Genomic DNA, 24,322 nt, shown 5'->3' on the forward strand with positions numbered 1-24,322 from the left:
TGGTAAAATCCGCGGGTAAGCACGGGTAAAATCCATGGTAAATTACTGCGGGTTCTACGATTTCAGCATTGATGCTCAGCACATCCCATGCCTTCGGTCCGGGCGCGACAGAGAATGCGTACTGGGACGATAGCCAGGCTACTATACCGTTGTTTACTTCCGTGATATCGACACACAGGACAAAAGACCTACAGCACATGATACAATGATATCTGACAATGATATCATACTCACTAACGCATGATAACTCAGCAGCGCACGTTTTTCAAAAACAACCCCTACAACGCTTCACCACGGACAATCTTCACATTGAGAAAGTTTCAAATTGAGTATTTTACAGATGGTGCTGTGTCATGGTAGAGGAACAAAACACACAAAAAAAAATAATTAATTTCTGTCGCCATGTATATGACTTTGGTATGAGCTTTTTGCCATTTTTTGTGCGACATCACATGGGAAATGTTCCTGTGACGATGTCCGGGGAACGTTGAAGTAGCTCGCAACAAAATATTCAAAAACCATTCAAACCAAAAACATTCGAAAACCAAATCTTGACGCCTAATGATCTGGGTGACCATAAACGAAAAACGGAAGCTTCGACGGCTTAAACGGAAGCTTCGATTTTGCTCATAAAACCGCGCTTTAAGTATAGGGCGGGTGATATCCCAACGCAGGTACTAATTTCTGAAATGAAGGAGCGAGAGGCGCATAAAGGTACTGAAAGTGTACAAGGTCGAAATTTATAGACATACTTTAAGCAGCATGGCAGCAAGCGCCAAAAGGGGAAAAAGGAATTCTGTAGTCAAGCGAACTTGAACTATCCTTTGGGGCTAGTTGAAAGAGCTCTTATATATGTAAAATATTGACTTAATTCTAGAAAAGCTTCCGGCATTCCTTTTGCTAAAATTTTCACCTTCAGTTTCACCTCAAGGTTTTTGAGGCCAGCAGGATCAGCGTGCGCTTATACTCGGTGACAGCGCTGCAAAGCCTACGTCGCGAGTATAGCACAATAAAAAAAAAGTATATATATATATATGTTTCTAAGTCAAACGTCGCCATGCCAGTACTGGACAGCTGTTACGGCCTTGTTGGGCAATCGTCAGCAGTACGCAGGCAGGCAACGTTTGAGCGGATGGCGTCAGAAGGTCACGGGGCACGTGATGCCTCCCGTCAGGGTGTCCTAAAACACCTCTGAAAGCCCAGCGCAGAGCCAATCAAGTATATATATTTCTTCAGTTTATCAAAAAACAACTTCCTGATTTTTTTATCCACGCATAAATGATGAGTTATTCTACAGTTCTATGTGAAGCGCATATTTCTAGCGTCTTATCGGCATTGAAAACTTTAACCCTGAAATGTGGACTTTTTAAGGATTTCCGCGAATTTACGAATTTTTTACAACACCTAGACCGTTGAGAAAATGGTTAATATTTTTTTTATTGAAGACAGCTCCTGAGGGGCTTCGCACCTGCAAAATTTCGATTTGGTACATGTTCTAGCTATTTTTATTAAAAAAAAATGTCAAAGTTGGGCAAATATTGAAGTGTTTCCCAGAATCCCGCAGATTCTAAATTTTGCGGTAGACTATTGAAAATCGCTCAGTTGGTGGTATTGTCCTTCTAGAAAACACGTTTAAATTTTAGGTTTCTTCGGTGGTGTAGAACGCTCACAATACGCTTCCAGAAGGGGCACGGTTTTTGTTCGAAGCGCGAACTTCAGAGCCCCCTAGCGTCGGAACACGTCGCTATTTGAGGCTAATATTTTGGATTTGGGATACGTCTACCACCAGAATGAACTCTGATTTTTTTCGTAAAAATTGGTGGGGATCGAGCAGCATTGCTGGATCACTTGGCTTGAAATGATCCACCTTTTAAATAGCGCATTCCATTGCCAGAGCTGAGTCAAAGTTTTGCCCTGTTTGCCCAAAGTTTGAGAAGAAGCAAAAACTGTTCTATTGGCAGAATCGGTGCATGCGTTGATCGTTCCATTGGCTGGTCAGATGCAAACAGAAAAAAATGCTTCAAGGTGGAATAATTTTTGACCCAGCGATTTCCTTGGGGCACAGCTAGTGGAATACGACAGAAAAGAGGAGACATGCGCGCGATAAATTGCCGTGCGGGCCGTGCGGGCGTCTGAGAGAGTTACGGGGCGTCTGGACGGCACCTTTCCTCCTCTGATTGCCCCTTTCTCACTCCTCCGCTTAGGGAGTGACGTCACGCCGCCGGAGCTTCTGCGGCCGCGAAAACAGTGCTGATCCTTAAAATTTGTTTATTTAATATCTAGGCACTTTTCGGACGAAATTAGAAGTAGCCAATATAGGCGAAATACAAAATTTAGTTTCGGTTTCACGGCATAATCACACTTATAGTAGCCCGCCGATAGAATGACGGTTGGGGGCCATGCTAGTAGAGATGAGGAGAGAAGGAACAGACGCTTGTCGAACAGCAACGAAGAGAAGATGATCACGCGCAGCAACGCTCTATGTTAACCTACTCTTATATAAGTGTGTGTATAATGCAATTTAAATAAATCCTTCTCGTCTGAACCCTACATCAAGTAGATTGTGAGCCGATGCCGAACATAGTTTCCTTAAAGACACTCATGCTTCACAACCAGACGTCGACAAAAAAACTCATGAGCGCGATAAATCACGATATGCACAATCATAATTACCGAAGCGAAGAGTCTGACGTGATTGCAATCATTTTGACGAGGGACTTGCGATTATCTTAAACGAGGCTGATGCAACATGAATGAGGGAAATTTTTACGGTTGCGCGCAACTGTCTTATCTCGCTCGTCCGAGCAGTGCAATCACACTGTGGTGCCCCACGGCGGTGCGAAAAACCAATCTCAAAACAACAAGACTACGAAATGGCGCGCTTCATGTAATGGTTTCGTGAGAGCCCCATCACAAGCTGCGACGCTTTGAAAGCCGGTGCTCTTTGCTTGAAATTAAAGCAGCTCGCGCTCACTGTTCTCTTTTTTTTTTTTTTGGCAAGTAGTATTCAGTTATGCCGAGGCTTCGGGGGGTCCACTCAGCAACCTGGACCCCTGGGCCCTGCCCTGAGCCCTGCGCGTATTTTTCCCCTCGCGGCGCGTGTGCGGAGGGTTGTCCACGCGCTTACCGGCGGGGGGAGGGCTGCGCGTGCGCTTATCGTAGCGTATTTTTCAACCTCGGCCGACTTCTTTCGCTATTTTTCCACCTGGGCCGACTTCCCTCAGAAATTTTTCCGGTACAACAGGTGTGCAGTAGGCTGTTTACATGCAAAGGATAGCCATACACAAAAGTACAAGTGAAAATATATTTATTAAAGTCAATAGTGCAAGGAATTATGCTGTGACTATGTTTGGAGAAGAAAAACCCAGCCAAAAAAACTCTGATGCAGAAGAAACACAATACACGTAACAATACTTATTACAGGTACGATACAATAGCATTGAAGGGGTATCACAATTTTTCATTAACTGTAGTCACAAGTTTTCAATGAATCAGAAGGGATAGCACATTTAATCAAAGAAGATGTTCTTAATCAATACGATTACAATCAAAATTACAAGTTTTATTATAAAAAGTCTGAGATGTGAGAACCTGATAGATGTAAGTAATTTCGAGCACAATAAGCTAAGTTTAATATTTCGATATGACACAAATTTAACTAATCAATTTCTATTGAAGTGAATAACGCAGACATAAGGAAATAATTCGAATCAACACATAGCATTATTATAGAACCAATTCTCCAACATGTAGGGAAATAATAGCTACACAATACCACATCAAAACGAGAAACGGACACCACATTTAATCAAAGAAGATATTCTTAATCAATATGATTACAAACAAAATTACAAGTTGTATTATAAAAAGTCTAATATTCCTATACGTGAGAACCATCAGTGCAATAGCGGGAAGTTCTGATAGCTGTATGTAATTAATTAATAATTAATTATGAACAGCAGAGACCCTGGAAGACCATGGGATACGAACACAAGAGGAAATAAAATCTATACCACTACAAAGAAGTTATTCTTAATCAAAAAAACAGAGGAGAATAATCTATCATTTTAACTATCATAAAATCATCCTCGTGACATAATCTTATGGAACACTATACAATTTTCATTCTAAGAGACACTATAAACCTTACTTTGTTTTATGAATGCAACACAGAAAATAGATATGTTAAAAATGAACTTCACCACATAGCACGCTCCTAGCCAACAACCAGCTGTGATGATACCTGCACTGATATGTTAAAGACGGGTGCTGATAGATGTATGTAATTAATTGTGAACAGCACAGACCCTGGAAGACCATGGGACAAGAACGACACGAACACAAGAGGAAATAAAATCTATACCACTACAAATAATCTATCGTTTTAACTATCATAAATCATCCTCGTGACATAATCTAATCGAACACTATACAATTTTCATTCTAAGAGACACTACAAGCTTTACTTTGTTTTATGAATCCAACACAGAAAATAGATATGTTAAAAATGAACTTCACCACATAGCACGCCCCTAGCCAACAACCAGATCTGATTATATCTGCCCTGATTTGTTGAACACGGGTGCCAATAGATGTATGGAATACCACGGAACACAACGACACGAACACAAGAGGAAATAAAATCTATACCACTACAAAGAAGATATTCATAATCAATATGATTACAATCAAATTACAAGTTGTATTATAAAAAGTATAATATTCCTACACGTGAGAACCATCATTGCAATAGCGTGAATCTGTCATAGCATTTGGAGCGCATTTCCAAAATTACACAACTTTTAATTTCTTATTAAGTGAACAGCATAGACGTAAGGAAATAACGAGAAACAACACAATCAACAGCTACAATTAATAGAGAGCCAAACCTGCGCACCATCCAACACATAGAGAAATAATAGCTAATCAATCTATCAAATATTACAATATAGCACAGACTTAACGCTGAAGAACAGGGGAACAGTCTAAGCGGCGACATGTAAACAACAACAGAGGAAAATAATCTATCATTGAACAATCAAAATCGACCAACATACAATTTTCATTCTAACAAACACTACGAACCTTGATGGAGGTGTCCAAGACATAGAAAATATGCAATGTTTTCACTCTTTTCCTCACAGCCGGGAGACTGTATTCGCTATCCCATGCTTTATCACTCAAAGGGTTGGGGGCTATATTCCTTCGTCCAGCAAACAGAACGCTCTAGAGGTCAGATAAGATAGTTCAAAGGCGATATATTTTATTGTGCAGTGCAAATAAATGCCGATATTACTCGTTGGGATCGCTATCTTTTCGCATCCTTTCCTTGAAACGGAAATCTTTCCTCAAAGTGATTGACAAGTCGACTAAGTTTGTACAGATGCGATATTCTTATTGAACATCTAGAGAAAGTCCAGATTATTAAACGGTACCAACAATACTCAATCAAAAACGAGAAACAAATTTAATTACATCAATTTTTGTAATATCTTGCAACAGAAAGTTCTATATAGATGAACCACACAGAAAAATCAAATGTGAAACACAACTCAGAAATATGAGGCATTCCCAACTCAGAGATTATTTTTACTTATCTCAATCGAGTGAGCAATTGAAACAAATACGACACAATTAATACATCATGCATACATAATGTCCAACTCATAGAATATCAGTCGAACCTGAAACAAAACAATAATTAATTCAGACAAATCATTTCTAAGCAAGCAGCGTGAATACACCGTAGAATCTGTACAGAAACTTGTCATTTTCAATGAATAAACATGATCAACTAGTGGATTCAAGCGATAAAGTGTGATGAAACCCGACGACCTCAAACACCAACATCAAATTAGGGAGGGACGGGCTCTAGTATGGCGTAGAAATGCGGGGTAGTTGGTAACTGTACGTAATGATAAACGGAACGCAGCCAGGGACAAGGACGAGGAAGTGCACAAACGAACTGCTGACTCTCAACTAACAGAAGTTTCCTTGCAACACACATTTAAATGCAAAAAACAAGACACAAGGAATGTGACAACACCTTATCACAATATCAAAACAGAAAAACTAGCTCCTCAACACATGATGGTTGCGATCCGGGCACGTTCCAAGATATCCCATTTCGGCTGATAAGAGTGACAATGACGGTGTGCTAACACAGTGATCTTCTTCTGACTTTGTGATCAAGAAGGTCTCCAGAATTTCCCGAGCAACGCGCGTTTTGAACCCACCCTCTATTGTGGTATTATTCAATAGCGGGGAGCACCCACAGGTCTTGCAGTGAAGAGTCAAGTGTCCTGATGGAGTGGTGCTCCGGACCAACGCCCTATGTTCGTTCAGTCTAGTGTTAATGCAGCGCCCAGTCTGGCCTATGTAAACCCTCCCGCATGTTAACGGAATGCGATATACCACATATACCACACAAGAATATACCACATTCTTGATCACAAAGTCAGAGGAAGATCACGGTGTTAGCACACCGTCATTGTCACTCTTATCAGCCGAAATGGAATATCTTGGAACGTGCCCGGATCGCAACCATCATGTGTTGAGCAACTAGTTTTTCTGTTTTGATATTGTGATAAGGTGTTGTCACATTCCTTGTGTCTTGTTTTTTGCATTTAAATGTGTGTTGCAAGTAAACTTCTGTTAGTTGAGAGTCAGCAGTTCGTTTGTGCACTTCCTCGTCCGTGTCCCTTACTACGTTCCCTTTATCATTATGTCTAGTATGGCCTTGTACATAGAATCGTTGAAAGCGCACATTTTTTCTTACTCATCACATCTTTTTGTAAATCAATTTCCATAATTCTCACGGCATGTAGATATTAATAAGATTCTAAAAAAATTCCATCAATAAAATGAGCATACATACATAGATATGCTTTTAATTAAGTGTAACTGATAAAAGAGAGAGGACTGATAAAAGAGAGAGGACGCTGACAAGCTGGTGCATACTTGAAGAAGGAGGAACCAGAGACACGGAGGAGATAGGGACGGACACAAAATTAAGTGTAGACGCGCACTTGAAAACAGAAGAGACAATTGTTCTACATTGAAAAGATGGACAGATTTTGTACTCGCAACCATAAGTCATGGGAAGATGTGATAAAACACTGCTTCGAAAAGGAAGAGCCGCGAAATGATTCCATTATCGCTGCATTTCAATACGTCCTATACATGGTCGTATGCGGAGATATGGTACAAACTACAGAACTGAAGATGCAAGAATTTATATGCCTAATCTACAATACTTATAAAAATACCTGCACATCAACGTCGGAAGGGCCACTGGGATTGATGGCGGAGTTTTTGAGATTTGCTAACGAAGAACTGAAATACACTAGACCAGATGTAATTGTAATCATTGCAATGGGCATTGCGTTCATCAAGAAAGCAGTCAGATCAAATTATCATATACAAGCGGTCAATATCGCACGGTTCATTATGGATTTGTTGAAATTACACATATCTGAGATGGAAAGTACATAAAATCTTATCACGTGATATGTTTCACTACCACGGCAACGCAATTATTTTATTCTACAAGTCAGTGATGTCGAATGAACAGTAGTTCAATATTGTCGTGCAAGATCTGATGTATCATCACTTATTGAAACTCAACAAACATATCAATTGCGGTGGACCACCGGACGATTTTCATCTAATACTCTCTTGTACGCCATTCAAGAATCTTCATACAAAGAAAGGAAACCTCAATAAGAGACTGTGCAAGTTCATCGCGACAAAGTGCAACTTGTTGGAGCAATACAAACATGGGGACAACATATCACCTGCATTAATCAACGCTGGATTCAAGCGCCCAATAATCAGAATAAACTACTTGATGTCTTCGGAATTCATGAATCAAGACAACAAACGAAAACTTCAGAGTTTGAAATAGAATTGTAATTTATCGGAATAAACAAGCATATAACTGTATAATTATTAATATTAAATAATAACTGTATTCTTTCTTATCATTGTAACGTATTCTACACATCGCAACGAAAACAGCTTATGATTAGATTGAATAAGATTGCTGAGGGAACGAATATTCCACATTATGTGCAAAAATTCTAGTATGGAATCAGAGCTAGCCATCAAATAGGTTTTACCCGACTACACTCTGTACAAGTTCAACATCCGAAGGATAGAATTGCAGGAGAAGGATCGGTCGTTGAAATTTAGAGGCATGATACATCAGTCTATGATTACAAGAAAAGGATCACTAATCTCTTGTGAAAACTTATTATATTTCATGAATTAAATTCCACAGTGCATGTATATTTCTCAATCAGTTGCACTAGCCCAGACGTAGTAAAAGAAGAAGAAAAGGCGTCTTTGACAAGCAACCCGATTGGAGTGCGGAATAAATAAATAAATATTTTCGTCAACACAGTTGTCCGTTTGTATGACTGGATAGGAAAAATGAACCGTCCAAGATAGGGCAAAACGGGAAATAAGACAAGATAACTGATTGCGGCGGGATAAGTCAAAGCGTTCGCGACACAGTGTCATCGACTTTTACAATCGCATTCGGGTTCAGTGACTGCGAGATAATACGAAGCCTTCGCGAAAAGCGAATCTATTATCAAATGCCGCGATGCAAATGGCGGATTTTACAAGCATGATGTGCAGGCGAAGTCTACATTTCTAATCACGTAATCTTCCTAACACACGGCACGCAAACGTATATGAAATAATTTCCAAGCGGCAATCAGATTTTGGGAGAAACGGATCACACAACCGCCATCAGAAATGATTACCCGATATACAATGAAGATGAGCGTTATGCATAAACACAATGGAAGATATGTTATATTAATTATAATAAGCAGATCAGCGCAGGTCACACATAAACGTAAATCCAATTCACAAAATATACTCGAGATTAGATTTCCCGTAGCCATACAGAAAAACTATCACATTATTTTAGTGTCATAGTTACAAATATTTTCCGAACGAAATTTACTTAAAACTCTAAGAAAGGGTCACCCACGTCCTCGAAGACGTTTCGGCAACACGCCGGGCCGCGTTTCCCCAATGCCGTACCCGAAAGCGAACGCGATTCTGCGCCCGACGCGTTAACGCGGTACCGCACCCGAACGTGATGCTTTTTCCGGAAACGGGTGCGTCGACGCGGGTGACCCTTTCTTCGAGTTTTATGTAAATTTCGTTCGGAAAATATTCGTAACTTTTAATATCCACGACATTAATAATTCGCATTATGTTATAGTGTATATAGAAAATATCAATCCATTCGATTAAATTCTCTGTCATCGTGAAAGAGTGCTCGTCAAAGTGAGCGAGCTAAAGCTTGCGTATTGTGAAATTACACATTCTACAACACTGATAATAAATCGCAACACCTGTTCAAATTTTAAATAAACTCTTACTGATGTGTGGTAGTCACCACTTCTCCTGAATGTGAATCGATAAATTTTAACATTTAAGCCACGATGAAATATCTTGTATAGTATGTGTGAGTATATGCAGAACTTTTTAATCTATATTTTTAAAAAAATGCAAGAAATAGCGTGCAGTTTTGACTTTGAAAATTTAAAGAAGAAAATTTTCTTTAGTGTGGAATTTTCGTTTTACAACGTTATGAGCTAAAGCCTTATAAAATTAAAGTATGGCCTTTCCATTTGTAGTGCCCAGATGCTATGACCCTAAAATAATGTGATAGTTTTTCTGTATGGCTATGGGAAATCTCGAGTATATTTTGTGAATTGGATCTACGTTTATGTGTGACCTGCGCTGATCTGCTTATTATAATTAATATAACGTATCTTCCATTGTGTTTATGCATAAGGGTCATCTTCGTTGTATACTGGTTAATCATTTCTGATGGCGGTTGTGTGATCCGTTTCTCCCAAAATCTGATTGCCACTTGGAAATTATTTCATATACGTTTGTGTGCCGTGTGTTAGGAAGATTACGTGATTAGAAATGTAGACTTCGCATGCACATCATGCTTGTAAAATCCTCCATTTGCATCGCGGCATTTGATAATATATTCGCTTTTCGCGAAGGATTCGTATTATCTCGCAGGCACTGAACCCGAATGCGATTGTAAAAGTCGATGACACTGTGTCGCGAACGCTTGGGCTTATCCCGCCGCAATCAGTTATCTTGTCTTATTTCCCGTTTTGCTCTAACTTGGACGGCTCATTTTTCCTATCCAGTCATACAAACGGACAACTGTGTTGACGAAAATATGTATTTATTTATTCCGCACTCCAATCGGGTTGCTTGTCAAAGACGCCTTTTCTTCTTCTTTTATTACGTCTGGGCTAGTGCAGCTGATTGAGAAACATACATGCGCTGTGGAATTTAATTCATGAAATATGATAAGGTTTCACAAGAGATTAGTGATCCTTTTCTTGTAATCATAGACTGATGTATCATGCCTCTAAATTTCAACGACCGATCCTTCTCCGGCAATTCTATCCTTCGAATGTTGAACTTGTACAGAGTGTAGTCGGGTAAAACCTATTTGATGGCTAGCTCTGATTCCATATCAGAATTTTTGCACATAGTGTGGAATATTCGTTCCCTCAGCAATCTTCAATCTAATCATTAGCTGTTTTCGTTGCGATGTGTAGAATACGTTACAATGATAAGAAAGAATACAATTATTATTTCAATTATATGCTTGCTTATTCCGATAAATTACAATTCTATTCCAAACTCTGAAGTTTTCGTTTCTTGTCTTGATTCATGAATTCCGAAGACATCAAGTAGTTTATTCTGATTATTGGGTGCTTGAATCCAGCGTTGATTAATGCAGGTGATACGTTGTCGCCGTGTTTGTATTGCTTCAACAACTTGCACTTTGTCGCGACGAACTTGCACAGTCTCTTATTGATGTTTCCTTTCTTTGTATGAAGATTCTTGAATGGCGTACAAGAGAGTATTAGATGAAAATCGTCCGGTGATCCACCGCAATTGATATGTTTGTTGAGTTTCAATAAGTGATGATACATCAGACCTTGCACGACAATATTGAACTTCTGTTCATTCGACATCACTGACTTGTAGAATAAAATAATTGCGTTGCCGTGGTAGTGGAACATATCACGTGATAAGACTTTATGTACTTTCCATCTCAGATATGTGTAATTTCCACAGATCCGTAATGAACCGTGCGATATAGACCGCTTGTATATGATAATTTGATCTGACTGCTTTCTTGATGAACGCAATGCCCTTTGCAATGATTACAATTACATCTGGTCTAGTGTATTTCAGTTCTTCGTTAGCAAATCTCAAAAACTCCGCCATCAATCCCAGTGGCCCTTCCGACGTTCATGTGCAGATATTTTTATAAGTATTGTAGATTCGGCATATAAATTCTTGCATCTTCAGTTCTGTAGTTTGTACCATATCTCGGCATACGACCATGTCTAGGACGTATTGAAATGCAGCGATAATGGAATTGTTTCGCGGCTCTTCCTTTTCGAAGCAGTGTTTAATCACATCTTCCCATGACTTATGGTAGCCAGTACAAAATCTGTCCATCTTTTCAATGTAGAACAATTGTCTTTTCTGTTTTCAAGTGCGCGTCTACACTAATTAAAAGCATATCTATGCTCATTTTATTGATGAAATTTTTTTAGAATGTTATTAATATCCACATGCCATGAGAATTATGGAAATTGATTTACAAAAAGATGTGATGAGTAAGAAAAAATGTGCGCTTTCAACGATTCTATGTACAAGGCCATACTAAAGCCCGTCCCTCCCTAATTTGATGTTGGTGTTTGGGGTCGTCGGGTTTCATCACACTTTATCGCTTGAATCCACTAGTTGATCATGATCATAATTATTCATTGAAAATGACAAGTTTCTGTACAGATTCTACGGTGTATTCACGCTGCTTGCTTAGAAATGATTTGTCTGAATTAATTATTGTTTTGTTTCAGGTTCGACTGATATTCTATGAGTTGGACATTATGTATGCATGATGTATTAATTGTGTCGTATTTGTTTCGATTGTTCACTCGATTGAGATAAGTAAAAATAATCTCTGAGTTGGGAATGCCTCATATTTCTGAGTTGTGTTTCACATTTGATTTTTCTGTTCATTTATATAAAACTTTCTGTTGCAAGATATTACAAAAATTGATGTAATTAAATTTGTTTCTCGTTTTTGATTGAGTATTTTTGGTACCATTTAATATTTCTCATATGGACTTTCTCTACATGTTCAATAAGAATATCGCATCTGTACAAACTTAGTCGACTTGTCAACCACTTTGAGGAAAGATTTCCGTTTCAAGGAAAGGATGCCAAAAGATAGCGATCCCAACGAGTAATATCTACATTTATTTGCACTGCACAATAAAATATATCGCCTTTGAACTATCTTATCTGACCTCTAGAGCTTTCTGTTTGCTGGACGAAGGAATATAGCCCCCAACCCTTTGAGTGATAAAGCATGGGATAGAGCATACAGTCTCCCGGCTGTGAGGAAAAGAGTGAAAACAGTGCATATTTTCTATGTCTTGGATACCTCCATCAAGGTTTGTAGTGTTTGCTAGAATGAAAATTGTATGTTGGTCGATTTTATGATTGTTCAATGATAGATTATTTTTCTCTGTTGTTGTTTACATGTCGCCGCTTAGAGTGTTCCCCTGTTCTTCAGCGTTAAGTCTGTGCTATATTGTAATATTTCTCCTTTTGATAGATTGGTTAGCTATTATTTCTCTATGTGTTGGATGGTGCGCAGGTTTGGCTCTCTATTAATTGTAGCTGTTGATTGTGTTGTTTCTCATTATTTCCTTACGTCTATGCTGTTCACTTAATAAGAAATTAAAAGTTGTGTAATGTTGGAAATGCGCTCCAAATGTTATGACAGATTCACGCTATTCCAATGATGGTTCTCACGTGTAGGAATATTAGACTTTTTATAATACAACTTGTAATTTGATTGTAATCAAATTGATTAAGAATATCTTCTTTGTAGTGGTATAGACTTTATTTCCTCTTGTGTTCGTGTCCCATGGTCTTCCAGGGTCTCTGCTGTTCACAATTAATTACATACAGCTATCAGAACTTCCCGCTATTGCACTGATGGTTCTCACGTATAGGAATATTAGACTTTTTATAATACAACTTATAATTTTGTTTGTAATCATATTGATTAAGAATATCTTCTTTGATTAAATGTGGTGTCCGTTTCTCGCTTTGATGTGGTATTGTGTAGCTATTATTTCCCTACATGTTGGAGGATTGGTTCTATATTAATGCTATGTGTTGATTCGAATTATTTCCTTATGTCTGCGTTATTCACTTCAATAGAAATTGATTAATTAAATTTGTGTCATATTGAAATATTAAACTTAGCTTCTATATTGTGCTCGAAATTACTTACGTCTATCAGGTTCTCACATCTCAGACTTTTTATAATAAAACTTGTAATTTTGATTGTAATCGTATTGATTCAGAACATCTTCTTTGATTAAATGTGCTATCCCTTCTGATTCATTGAAAAGTTGTGATTACAGTTCATAAAAAATTGTGACACCCCTTCAATGCTATTGTATCGTACCTGTAATAAGTTTTGTTACGTGTATTGTGTTTCTTCTGCATCAGAGTTTTTTCGGCTGGGTTTTTCTTCTCCACACATAGTCACAGCATAATTCCTTGCACTACTGACTTTAATAAATATATTTTCAGTTGTACTTTTGCGTATGGCTATTCTTTGCATGTAAACAGCCTACTGCACACCTGTTGTACCGGAAAAATTTCTGAGGGAAGTCGGCCGAGGTGGAAAAATAGCGAAACAAGTCGGCCGAGGTTGAAAAATACGCTACGATAAGCACACGCGCAGCCCTCCCCCCGCCGGTAAGCGCGCGGACAACCCTCCGCACACGCGCCGCGAGGAGAAAAATACGCGCAGGGCTCAGGGCAGGGCCCAGGGGTCCAGGTTGCTGAGCGGACCCCCCGTAGCCTCGGCATGACTGAATACTACTGGGGCATGGTCGATTCTTTTGTATTGTATACCATGTCGATGCCGATTCGCATTTGTTGTACAGAGGGGACAACTGGTTCTTCGTTAGATCCACATTGTTATGTAGCCTCACGTTTTTATAACGACTTACACCAGGCCTTCAAGAGAATCACAATTTTTTCCTGTTTCCAGAACACTTATTTGCTTGTACACAAACTCCCCTGCATGTCACTTGCGGAATGCAAATCATTATTCAAGGTTTGAAGCACAGTATTTGCGGAGCCGGCGACAAGGCCGTGGCACAATAGTGCGTTTTAGTACATCGTAAGCTATCGCCTTTGCGTACGTAAGGGACAGCGTGATGGTTCTGCGCACTGCGCGAACCTCTCTTTATGTATTTCGCGTGCGCAAAACCGCCAACGCTATCCTTTACGTACGCAAGCGCGATAGCGTACGATCCACTAAAACTCTCTAATGTCTTTATAGTTTGCTACATGAAACGTTGTTCTACATTGAACTCGTTTTGGTCGTTACCGGCCTCAGCGGCTCATCGGTGTAGCGTGTTCGCCTTATAATCACGAAATCGCGGTCTCGAATCCGGCCGAGGAATTTTTGGTAGGGTACAAGTCGAAACGCTGTGTTCCGCGAGGGACGTTACATACGGGGTGCCGTGTAGTGAGCCTTCATCGTAGCTGAACCTCGGGTGGGCAAAAGCAATCTTGGGACCGATCGCTATGGTGCCGCTCATGATCTCAGCTGTCTCGCGACGTAAACCTCTATTACCATTAGTAATAATACTAAACCCACCAATTATTATTATTATTATTCTTTTTTTGGTCGTTCCTGTGCCCAGGACTGGAAGCCCGCTCTTATTGTAATTCCTATACGTCAGAATTTACAATCAACAGACTGTCGCTATTTATGATAACGTACCTTCCTCCCCCAAAAATGAAATAGCTGTTTTCTCTCATAGACCGCTCCTGGATCATATCGGCGATGATACAGCGTCAGCCGCTGGCGCTGCGGGGTGGCGCGTGTGTTGTTATCGTTATCGTATGAGTGCACTAGTAATGCCTCATGATCACGCTTTATAATATCGCGAGCGTGTGACGGGAATAACCAGTGTCACTGTTTTTCCCCGTAGCGATGGTAGCCCGCGATAACCAGCGATCCTCGGCTGAGTGCGTTCAGTATCGCACCGGCGCTGCAAATAGTTTTCCTGTGCGTACGAGATGACGGACGCCATAGCAGCCACCGCTGATTACGCTTGCGATTGAAATGGCCGCACACTATATCGGATCATTGTGATCGTGAGTTATCTTGAGTCAAAATGCCGAGCTCTGTTCACAACAAGTTTCCGGGAACTCTGGCTTACACATCGTATTCCGATACAGGTCACCAAGTGCAGGAATGGCACTCAGATTGAAGCCTCTGACTACCGCTAGCCCACACCTGCGACGCCGAAAATGCATTCTTTTATTTTGCTTTTTTTTTTTTTTCGGAGAATGCATGTACCATGCAGCATTACTTTGGCTTTAACACAAAGTTTTTTTAACTTTTTAACAAAGTACACAAGAAGAATAACAACGACCAAGCGAAAATGAACTACACACTTTTACTGGAGGTAATCTTTTGTCTAACCAAACAATAGCCACATACAAAAAATGTCCCGTAAGAATAACTTGCATGAGTAGGTATTTTTGAAAATGAGCTTTTCGGCATTTTTCTAGGGGCCGGGTCCCTACATTGGTGGTCTCAAAGTCAATTTCGCTTTCGCTTCAGAAGATTTTTAATACACATTCCGATGGCACCCAAATACATCGCTTTCTTGTGTCAAAAACCCCAGGCACTCAGTTTTGAACCTGCAGATGATAGTGTATATCAATATGGTTCAGGTTAATAGCTACTAAAGTAAGGTTGAAGAACTTCAGAGCCCGGGAACATATACCTAGTGAATATTAGTTTTACAAACTGGATTTGAACTACCTGAAGCCATACTTTTAAAATCATTCTAAGGCAGCGATGTAGCTCAGGGGCAAACTTGGTCGCTCTAAAATAGGACAAGCAGTTCTTGTAATCTATCCAAGGAGTTCACGGTCCCATTTTGGGACGTGGCCAAACTTACGTGCCAGTTAGCACCCAGTCACTGTCAAGTAAATGACAAAGAATGCATGCGTCACTTTCACACTCTTCCTGACCTCCAAAGGAAATGAGAGCAAAGCCAGACGTTATAGAAGGTAAGAAAAATGTATATCCAGCATACAACAACCGGAGCCTGTGCAAGTTAACGCGAATTTCCATGATAAAATGGAATTTTGAGCCACACATTTAGCTAGACGTTCACTGCAAATGTGTTTTATGCCAGTACCGCGGCACAGTTTCAGAATAACCAGATGGCAGAGCTAATTGTGTATCAAACGGCACACTCAACAAAGGCAACCACTCTGTCGCATTTCTGCGTTGCAAGGAACAACAACATTGCCAAATATCGTGCCATTCCAGCCGTGTCGTGCGAAACGAATTGACGAGCAAAACAGCCTGTGAACGTCAGTGGAAGGCGTCAGAAACGATACAGGCGGGAAAGCTATTAATCTGGTTGCCAACAGCCGTGGCGTCTGTGGCGGCTGCAAGCCAGGGCCGGCACTGGCTAGTTTTGCTCGATCATCTCACGCTCAGCTCGTTCTTTGCTAACTCCTGCTCACTCACTCCCTGCTCAGATCTCCGTTTGCTCACTCATTCAGCATTCGCTACATTCAGCATAAGTGAGCATCAGTGACTATGCTCGCGCATGTGAGTTTTGTCAAGCGTGCCATATTCATTATCGTGTAGCCGCTGCAGGCACTTTGACCATGAGTCTATATACACTTGGCCTTATGCTGCCATTTTAACTGTTCGGGAGAACCTAATGAGCTCCTATGATGGTCGGGATGATAGTAGGAGCGAAATCCCCACAGAACATTCTAGTGGAAGAAAAGGAGGAAGAGCGGGAGCCCGACGGCGTCATTCGCACGGCGCAGGAATTTCGGGCTTTTTCGGAGATGTTAGTGCGAAGAAATAATAATCGACTTATTTTTCGGCGTGCTTCCAGTGTCGGAATGTTGTTCTCTTGTATTCCTATAGTTGGGCGGTCATTTCTTTTGTACTTCCTAGAGATAAACCGAATCGCTTTCCGTGTACACGCTCGAGTTGCGTAATATATTTTTCTTTTTGCGTGTGGAACTCGAATCCCTGTTGGATCGTGAAGTTATGATCTCACAAGCACATTGAGAATTATACGGAAACCGTTTTCGGTGGTATCGCTACCTTTTCTAAGTTTCCTCTGAGTAGACCACACTTGTCTAAACATCGAAGTACGTTTATCAGAAATGTGTGCTGACTACGTTAGTCTGCTAAGTGTTACCCCTAAATACGAGAACTACAACTACAACTACCTGAACGACGATGGGATGAGGTGTTCAATAATACGATAACAATACACAATAATACGAGCAACACCAGATACGATAGAGATACGAAAAATAGAAATACGACAAATTCTATAATTTTCAAGCGAGTAGGAGAACAAAGTAGGTGACTTTCTTCTTCTTATGCGAAGAATCTTCTTAATCTCCATTCCCAAATGATAACGACAACATATCGATCGACGATCGATAATCGCTACAACATATTTCTGCAATCGAAAAATGGTCTTTGTGATGTTTTTGTAAGTATCACAATCATCCGCAAACAAACCTATTGATACTCCTTCTGGAATAATCATGAACATGAATTAAAAATGGCAGATGCCGCGTTTTTTCTCTCATTCTTGGCTCGGATCGGCTACAGGACCGCCGGGTTTGTGCGGCAATGTCGCGGCTGTCGGACTTCCCTTCGTCGCTCCGATTTGGTCCACCGCTGTCGTGCAGTACCGGGCACTTCATGTTTTTGTTTGTTCCTTTTTCATGGTTTTTGCCCCTGGCTTGTGAACTTCAGAACCGCTGCTGCTCAGTATGATCCCTGAGGGGTGGGTGGGGAAGCGACAAAACAGAACGCTGGTGCCGTGTTGTCATGTTTTTTTTCGCCCACACACGCAAAAAAGGCATGACGTTGCAAAAATTTTGGGCTGCATGGTTGGGGGTGGACTGGGGTTTTTGAATGAATGAATGAGTTTATTGTGCAGAAGAACCGCCAAAAGAGCCTTGGTGTTGGTGCACTATCAAATTACAGTAATGTACATACATACAGCAACACTCGGTAATGATATAAAGGAAATGGCAGGAAGGCAATAATCCAAGGCGCTAGGAGGCTAAAAGAACATACATGCAGATGATGATCATATGGGGGATATAATGTAACAAAATAAGAATAGGGATGAGGCTCCAAAAGTTCAAGATTTCAAGCCATATTTGAAAGAGTATACAATGAAGAAGAGAAAACAAGGTAACAACAAAAATGAAGACAGCAGGAACAAATAAGTCGATGAGGATGCCTGATTTTAAGACAAGCAAGATGTAATATGCCTTTAAAGGCAGTGTGTGAGGATCAAGTTGATTTTCTCAGTAACGTTTACTCTTTTTTAAAAAATATTTTCTCACAAAAAATGTGAGCGACAACAGTCATCAACAGGTGACGCAATTCGTCTTGGCAGCCTGACTTGAGTGCTTTGCAGTCATTCCCAGTACTGAAATCGGTATCTATGAAGTATAACACCAGGTTGCCAAGCAGTGCCACGGCGGAGTGATTATTTAGCTTGGGATGCCCCCTCAGCACAAATCTTCACACCACTATGAGGGAGAAGAGTTTTGAAATGGCTGTGCTCCTTCATGTTAATGAAGGTATGCGAGGGACAAAAAACAAAAGGTTAAGAAACACAAACTGTTGTGATAGATTGCTAGTTGTTACTGTGTGAAACCTGGTCAGTGTCCAGTCTATTTTCTTGGAGTAAAGGTGTTCTGTGGCTTATATCTCCGGTGTGTACAGGAGCCATAAGACGACAAAAAAAAAAAAAAAAAACATTATGTGTTGTCACATCATGTGATCCAAGGCAGTCTGCTTGATCATTCGTACAGCAACTAATAATTGCTCGCAAAATCAACCCAATCAATCAATTTATGTATTTATTCATTTCGCGGCAAGGTCCTCGCGGACAGGAAAAAGATAATTGTATAAGTAGTGAGTACAATTTTTGAAGTGCATTTTCTTCACTGGGGAATCTGTCGCTATAACTCAGATACTGTTGAACCCATTTATCTGTAACTGTAACTCGGATACTTTTTAAAAGCAGCTTTAAGAACGGTGGTGGTCGTGGTGAAGGGGCTTCGATATTGATTTCCAGTGGTTTGAAAGTGTTGTCTAAATCCACAACCTTGGGACTGGAAAGCATTTTGAGACAATTCTCTATTGAGTCTGTCGTTTGTGGACGTGAACCCTGGTAGGCACCCATAATGTTCCTCATCATAGGCATTCCCAAAAGTAGAGCACACTTCTTCTTCTTTCTTTCTTTCACTTATTTTTTTTACAGGCTCCAGAGCTAACAGTATGTCAAGGTGTGACTAGCCCATTGTAACCTTTGGTCAGACTATCTTTGTTCTGCACTCCCGTTACATGGTACAGACTTGTGACAAGTGCAGACAAGTTTAAGTATGCAAACACGCAGGAAATTTCCAGGCCCCCCATCCCTCTCCCCCATCCACAGACTTCACACACAAATCTCACAACAACCCCTGTCAACAACTGGCAACGTCGTGTCTTTTTGCGTGTGGGCGAAAACACAGGACAACACGGCAGACCTTCCCATACGCACGTCTGGGATACTGAACAGCAGCTGTTCTCATGTCTACAAGCCGAGGGTAGAAACGAAGAAAAAGAAAGAAACAAAAAATTGAGGAAGGGACCGGTACAGCGGGACTGCGCGACACCGGCGGACCGAAGCGAAGCGGCGAGGCGGAGTCCGGCACCCGCGTCATTGCGCATGCGCACAAACCCGGCGGTTCCGCGGCCGAACAGAGCCACAAATGAGAGGGAGACCGCCGCGGTGGTTCCCAAGAAACTGCCATTAAAAATTGCAATACTCCCAGTACGCTTTTGCAGGAGTATTCTGCGGAATGTCAAACGGGGAATTGTGTTGCCGTAAACAGCACGAACGCGAATACAAACACTTGCGACTTGTTTTTTTCTTGCTAAATGGAGTTGACCACATGGAGCAAGAAGCAACAACATACAAATTGGCTCACCCTCATCAAAAGCTGTGATTGGTTCATTTTCCATATTGCTGCCACCCGGATACGCTATACACCGAAGCCGCTGACTGCCGCAACGTTTCACTGATTGTGAGCGTTGCCGTGAGATCGCAGTCCACTCATCCGGACAACAACTACCCCACGTGAGCGTAGTTTGTTTTCTTCTGATTTTTCCTTGTTGCTTTTATTCCGCGACCGCGCTTTTCGTTTGGTGCCACTACTCCTTATTATTGATAAGTGCGCGCCATCTATGTGCGGAGACGGAGACTACGTTTACGCGCCATATTTGAGTACAGCTGCCGGTGGTTTCGGTTTTCGACACATCGCCCATCGCCAGCAACGCAACATCCCGGGCGGTTTACCGGTAATGCCCCATTACTGTTCCGCGCCACTGCGCACACAAAAGGGCAATGTTGGCCCCAATAACGAAAAGGAAGTCTTCAGTTCGATGTTATTGCTTCTGAATAATTAAAAATGCACGCGACGCGATCTGCACAAATATACCGGAAAGCGTTGGAAATGGAACATTTCTTATTATCATAATCTACGTTCATTAATACATACAATACTGTGGCCACACTGGATAATCTGAAAAAAAGAGACATTTGACACGAACGACACGACGACACGAACACAAGAAGAAATAAATTCATAACACTACATTTAATCAAAGATATTCATCAAACAACAGAGGAGAATAATCTATCATTTTAACTATCATAAAATCGTGACTTATTTCGTGACTCGTGACTTATTTATTTTATTCGTTATTTTATTTTATTCCCCCCATTCCACCCAGCAATGGGGTAGAGTATCGCCTGTTGCCAAGGCCGAAAATAAAGTTGTTGTTGTTTGTTCGTGACTTATTGTATTCGAACACTATACAATTTTCATTCTAAGAGACACTACCAGCCTTACTTTGTTTTATGAATCCAACACAGAATATAGATATGTTAAAAATGAACTTCAACGTATAACACGCTCCTAGCCAATAACCAACTCTATTGATATCTGCGCTGACTTATTGAAGAAGGGAGGCATACGACTATTTTGTGACAATGATGAATATATCGAGTGGAATGTGGAATCTAAGTTTCGTATGTTTTGTTCCAACGTTACACATCTTCTAATTAATCAATTTCTTATTACGTGAATAGCATAGACATAAGGAAATAATGAGAAATAACACAATCAACAGCTAGCATTAACAGAGAGCCAGACATGCGCACCATTCAAACACGTAGGGAAACAACAGCTAAACATTATCGCATCAAAACAAGAAAGATTACAAATTTAATACTGTTACTAGAACGGACTTAACGCTGAATAACAGAGAAACACCCTAAACTGCGCATCATCCAACACGCAAACAACAGATTCACACAGGAATATAATAACAAAAAAACTATGGAAAGGAAAAATATTACAAATTTAAGACTGTGACTAGCACAAACTTAACGCTGAAGAACAGAGGAACACTCTAAGCGGCGCCTCGTAAACAACAACAGAGGAAAATTATCCATCATTGAACCATCATAAAATCATCTTCGTGGCTTAATCTATCGGACACCATACAATTTTCATTCCAACGAATGCTGCGAACCTTACATTGATGGAGGCATCCACACACAGGCACCATACCATGTGACACAACCTCCGTTTTTCTCTATCTATACGACCAAAGCACTGCGTATGCTTTATCTCTCAAAGGGTTGGGGCTATATTCCTTTTCTTCATCGAGCAAACAGGACGCTCAAGGTCAGATAAGATAGTACAAAGGCGATATATTTTATTGTACACCGCAAATAGATGTCGGCATTATTCGCGGGGATCACTATCGTTTCACGCACTCTTTCCTTGAAGCGGAAAGTGGAGTGAAAGTCGGCTAAGTTTGTACAGTACGATATTTTTTATTTAACATTTACAGAGAGTCGAAATTATTGAATGATAGAAACAATACTCAATGAAAAACGAGAAACGAATTTAATTTAATCAATTTTTTGTAATGTCTTGCAACAGAAAGTTCTACATAGATGAACCACACAGAAACATCATATGCGAAACACAACTCAGAAATATGGGCATTCCCAACTCAGAGATTATTTTTACTGATGTCAATCGAGTGAACAATTGAAACAAATACGGGACAATAATTATTTCAGGCAGTAGCTTTCTCATCAAGCGAGAAATATTTAAAAGTTTTCCTATAGAGGAAATCGACAGACACAATTAATACATCATGTATACATAATTCCCAACTCAAACAATATCAATCGAATGAACACCTGAAACAAAGTCAACACAATAATTAATTCACACAAATCATTTTTAAGCAAGCAACGTGAATACACCACAGAATCTTTACAGAAACTTGTCTTTTTCAATGAATAAACGGGATCAACTAGTGGATTCAAGCGATAAAGTGACTGATGAAAGCCGATGACCTCAACACCAACATCGAGTTAGGGAAGGGAGGATTCTAGCGCGGTCTTGTACATAGAATCATTCAAAGCACAAGTTTTTTCTTACTCATCACATCTTTTTGTAAATCAATTTCTATAATTCTCAGGGCAGGTGGATATTAATAACATTCTAAACCAAATAATAATTTTTTTAAACGATAAAATAAGCATAGATGTACTTTTAATCAAGTGTAGACGCGCAATTGAAAACAGAACAGACAATTGGGGCTCTACATTGAAGAGATGGACAGATTTTGTACTCGTTACCATAATTCATGGGAAGATGTGATAGAAAAACTGCTTCGAAAAAGAAGAGCCGCGAAACGGTTGCATTATCACTGCATTTCAATACGTCCTAAACATGGTTGTATTCGGAACTGTGGTACAGAATACAGAATTGAAGGTGCAAGAATTTGTATACCGGATCTACAATAGTTATAAAAATATCTGCACATCAACATCGGAAGAACCACTGGGAATGATGGCGGACTTTTTCAGGTTTTCTAACGAAGAATTGAAATACGCTAGACCAGATGTAATTGTAATCATTACAATGGGCATCGCGTTCATCAAGAAAGCAGTGAGATCAAATCATCATATACAAGCGGTCTATATCGCACGATTCATTACGGATTTTTTGAAATTACAACTAACTATTGCGAAGGAAAGTACATAAAAATCTTATCATATGATATGTTCCACTACCACGGCTACGCAGTTATTTTCTTCTGCCAGTTCTTGCAATCGAATGAGCAGAAGTTCAATATTGTTTTACAAGGTCTGATGTATCGTCACTTATTGAAACTCAACGAACATATCAACTGTGGTGGACCACCGAACGATTTTCATCTAATACTGTCTTGTACGCCATTCAAGAATCTTCATACAAAGAGGGGAAACATCAATAAGAGATGAAAGATAAACGTCATTGAAAAGGTTAGCCAGCTGTAGGACTCGAACCCACATCTTCTGGATTACCGGTCCAGGGCTCTACCAACTGAGCTAAGCTACCACGCCTTCTCGGGGACTTCCAGGGTGCGTCATCTGAAAGGACAAACCAGTCACTCTCTCTCACTCATCCTACTTTCACTCTTACATTTTTGCACACTCATACACACATTCATACGACAGGGATCGACGCAAGCGGCAAATGTTGAACATGAGAGAACTGATGTTCTGAGGCTGGAACAACATAGAAGAGACAATTACATACAAAGCCTCAAGTTGCCTAAGAAATTAACGATGAAAGATGAACGTCACTGTAAAGGTGAGCCAGCTGTAGGACTCGAACCCACACCTTCTGGATTACCGATCCAGGACTCTACCAATTGAGCTAAGCTACCACGCCTTCTCAGGGACTTCCAGGGTGCGTCATCTGAAGGGACAAACCAGTCACTCTCTCTCACTCATCCTACTTGCACTCTTACATTTTTGCACACTCATACACACATTCATACGACAGGGATCGACGCAAGCGGCAAATGTTATAATCCAGAAGATATGGGTTTGAGTCCTACAGCTGGCTAACCTTTCAGTGACGTTCATCTTTCATCGTTAATTTCTTAGGCAACTTGAGGCTTTGTATGTAATTGTCCCTTCTATGTTGTTCCAGCCTCTGAACATCAGTTCTCTCATGTTCAACATTTGCCGCCTGCGTCGATCCCTGTCGTATGAATGTG

At 40.4% G+C, this 24,322-nt stretch overlaps 1 protein-coding gene and 1 non-coding gene across 3 annotated transcripts in view; both read right to left on the bottom strand.

Moving 5' to 3' along the window:
• The window catches only part of LOC135400190 (stomatin-like), a 43,893-nt gene extending 23,568 nt beyond the window's left edge, over positions 1-20,325 (bottom strand). For both annotated transcript variants that reach the window (XM_064631930.1, XM_064631929.1), the window contains exon 1: positions 20,176-20,325. In XM_064631930.1, the coding sequence (XP_064488000.1) occupies positions 20,176-20,202 (27 nt within the window). In that variant the 5' untranslated portion in view covers positions 20,203-20,325. The remainder of the gene's footprint in view (positions 1-20,175) is intronic.
• A 3,252-nt stretch (positions 20,326-23,577) lies between these two features.
• Positions 23,578-23,655, bottom strand: Trnat-ggu (transfer RNA threonine (anticodon GGU)). Its single transcript has one exon. It is a non-coding gene; the product is annotated as a tRNA-Thr (tRNA).
• Between the last annotated feature and the right edge of the window lie 667 nt (positions 23,656-24,322).

Source organism: Ornithodoros turicata, chromosome 7 (assembly GCF_037126465.1).
Source record: "Ornithodoros turicata isolate Travis chromosome 7, ASM3712646v1, whole genome shotgun sequence".
Taxonomy (NCBI): domain Eukaryota; kingdom Metazoa; phylum Arthropoda; class Arachnida; order Ixodida; family Argasidae; genus Ornithodoros; species Ornithodoros turicata.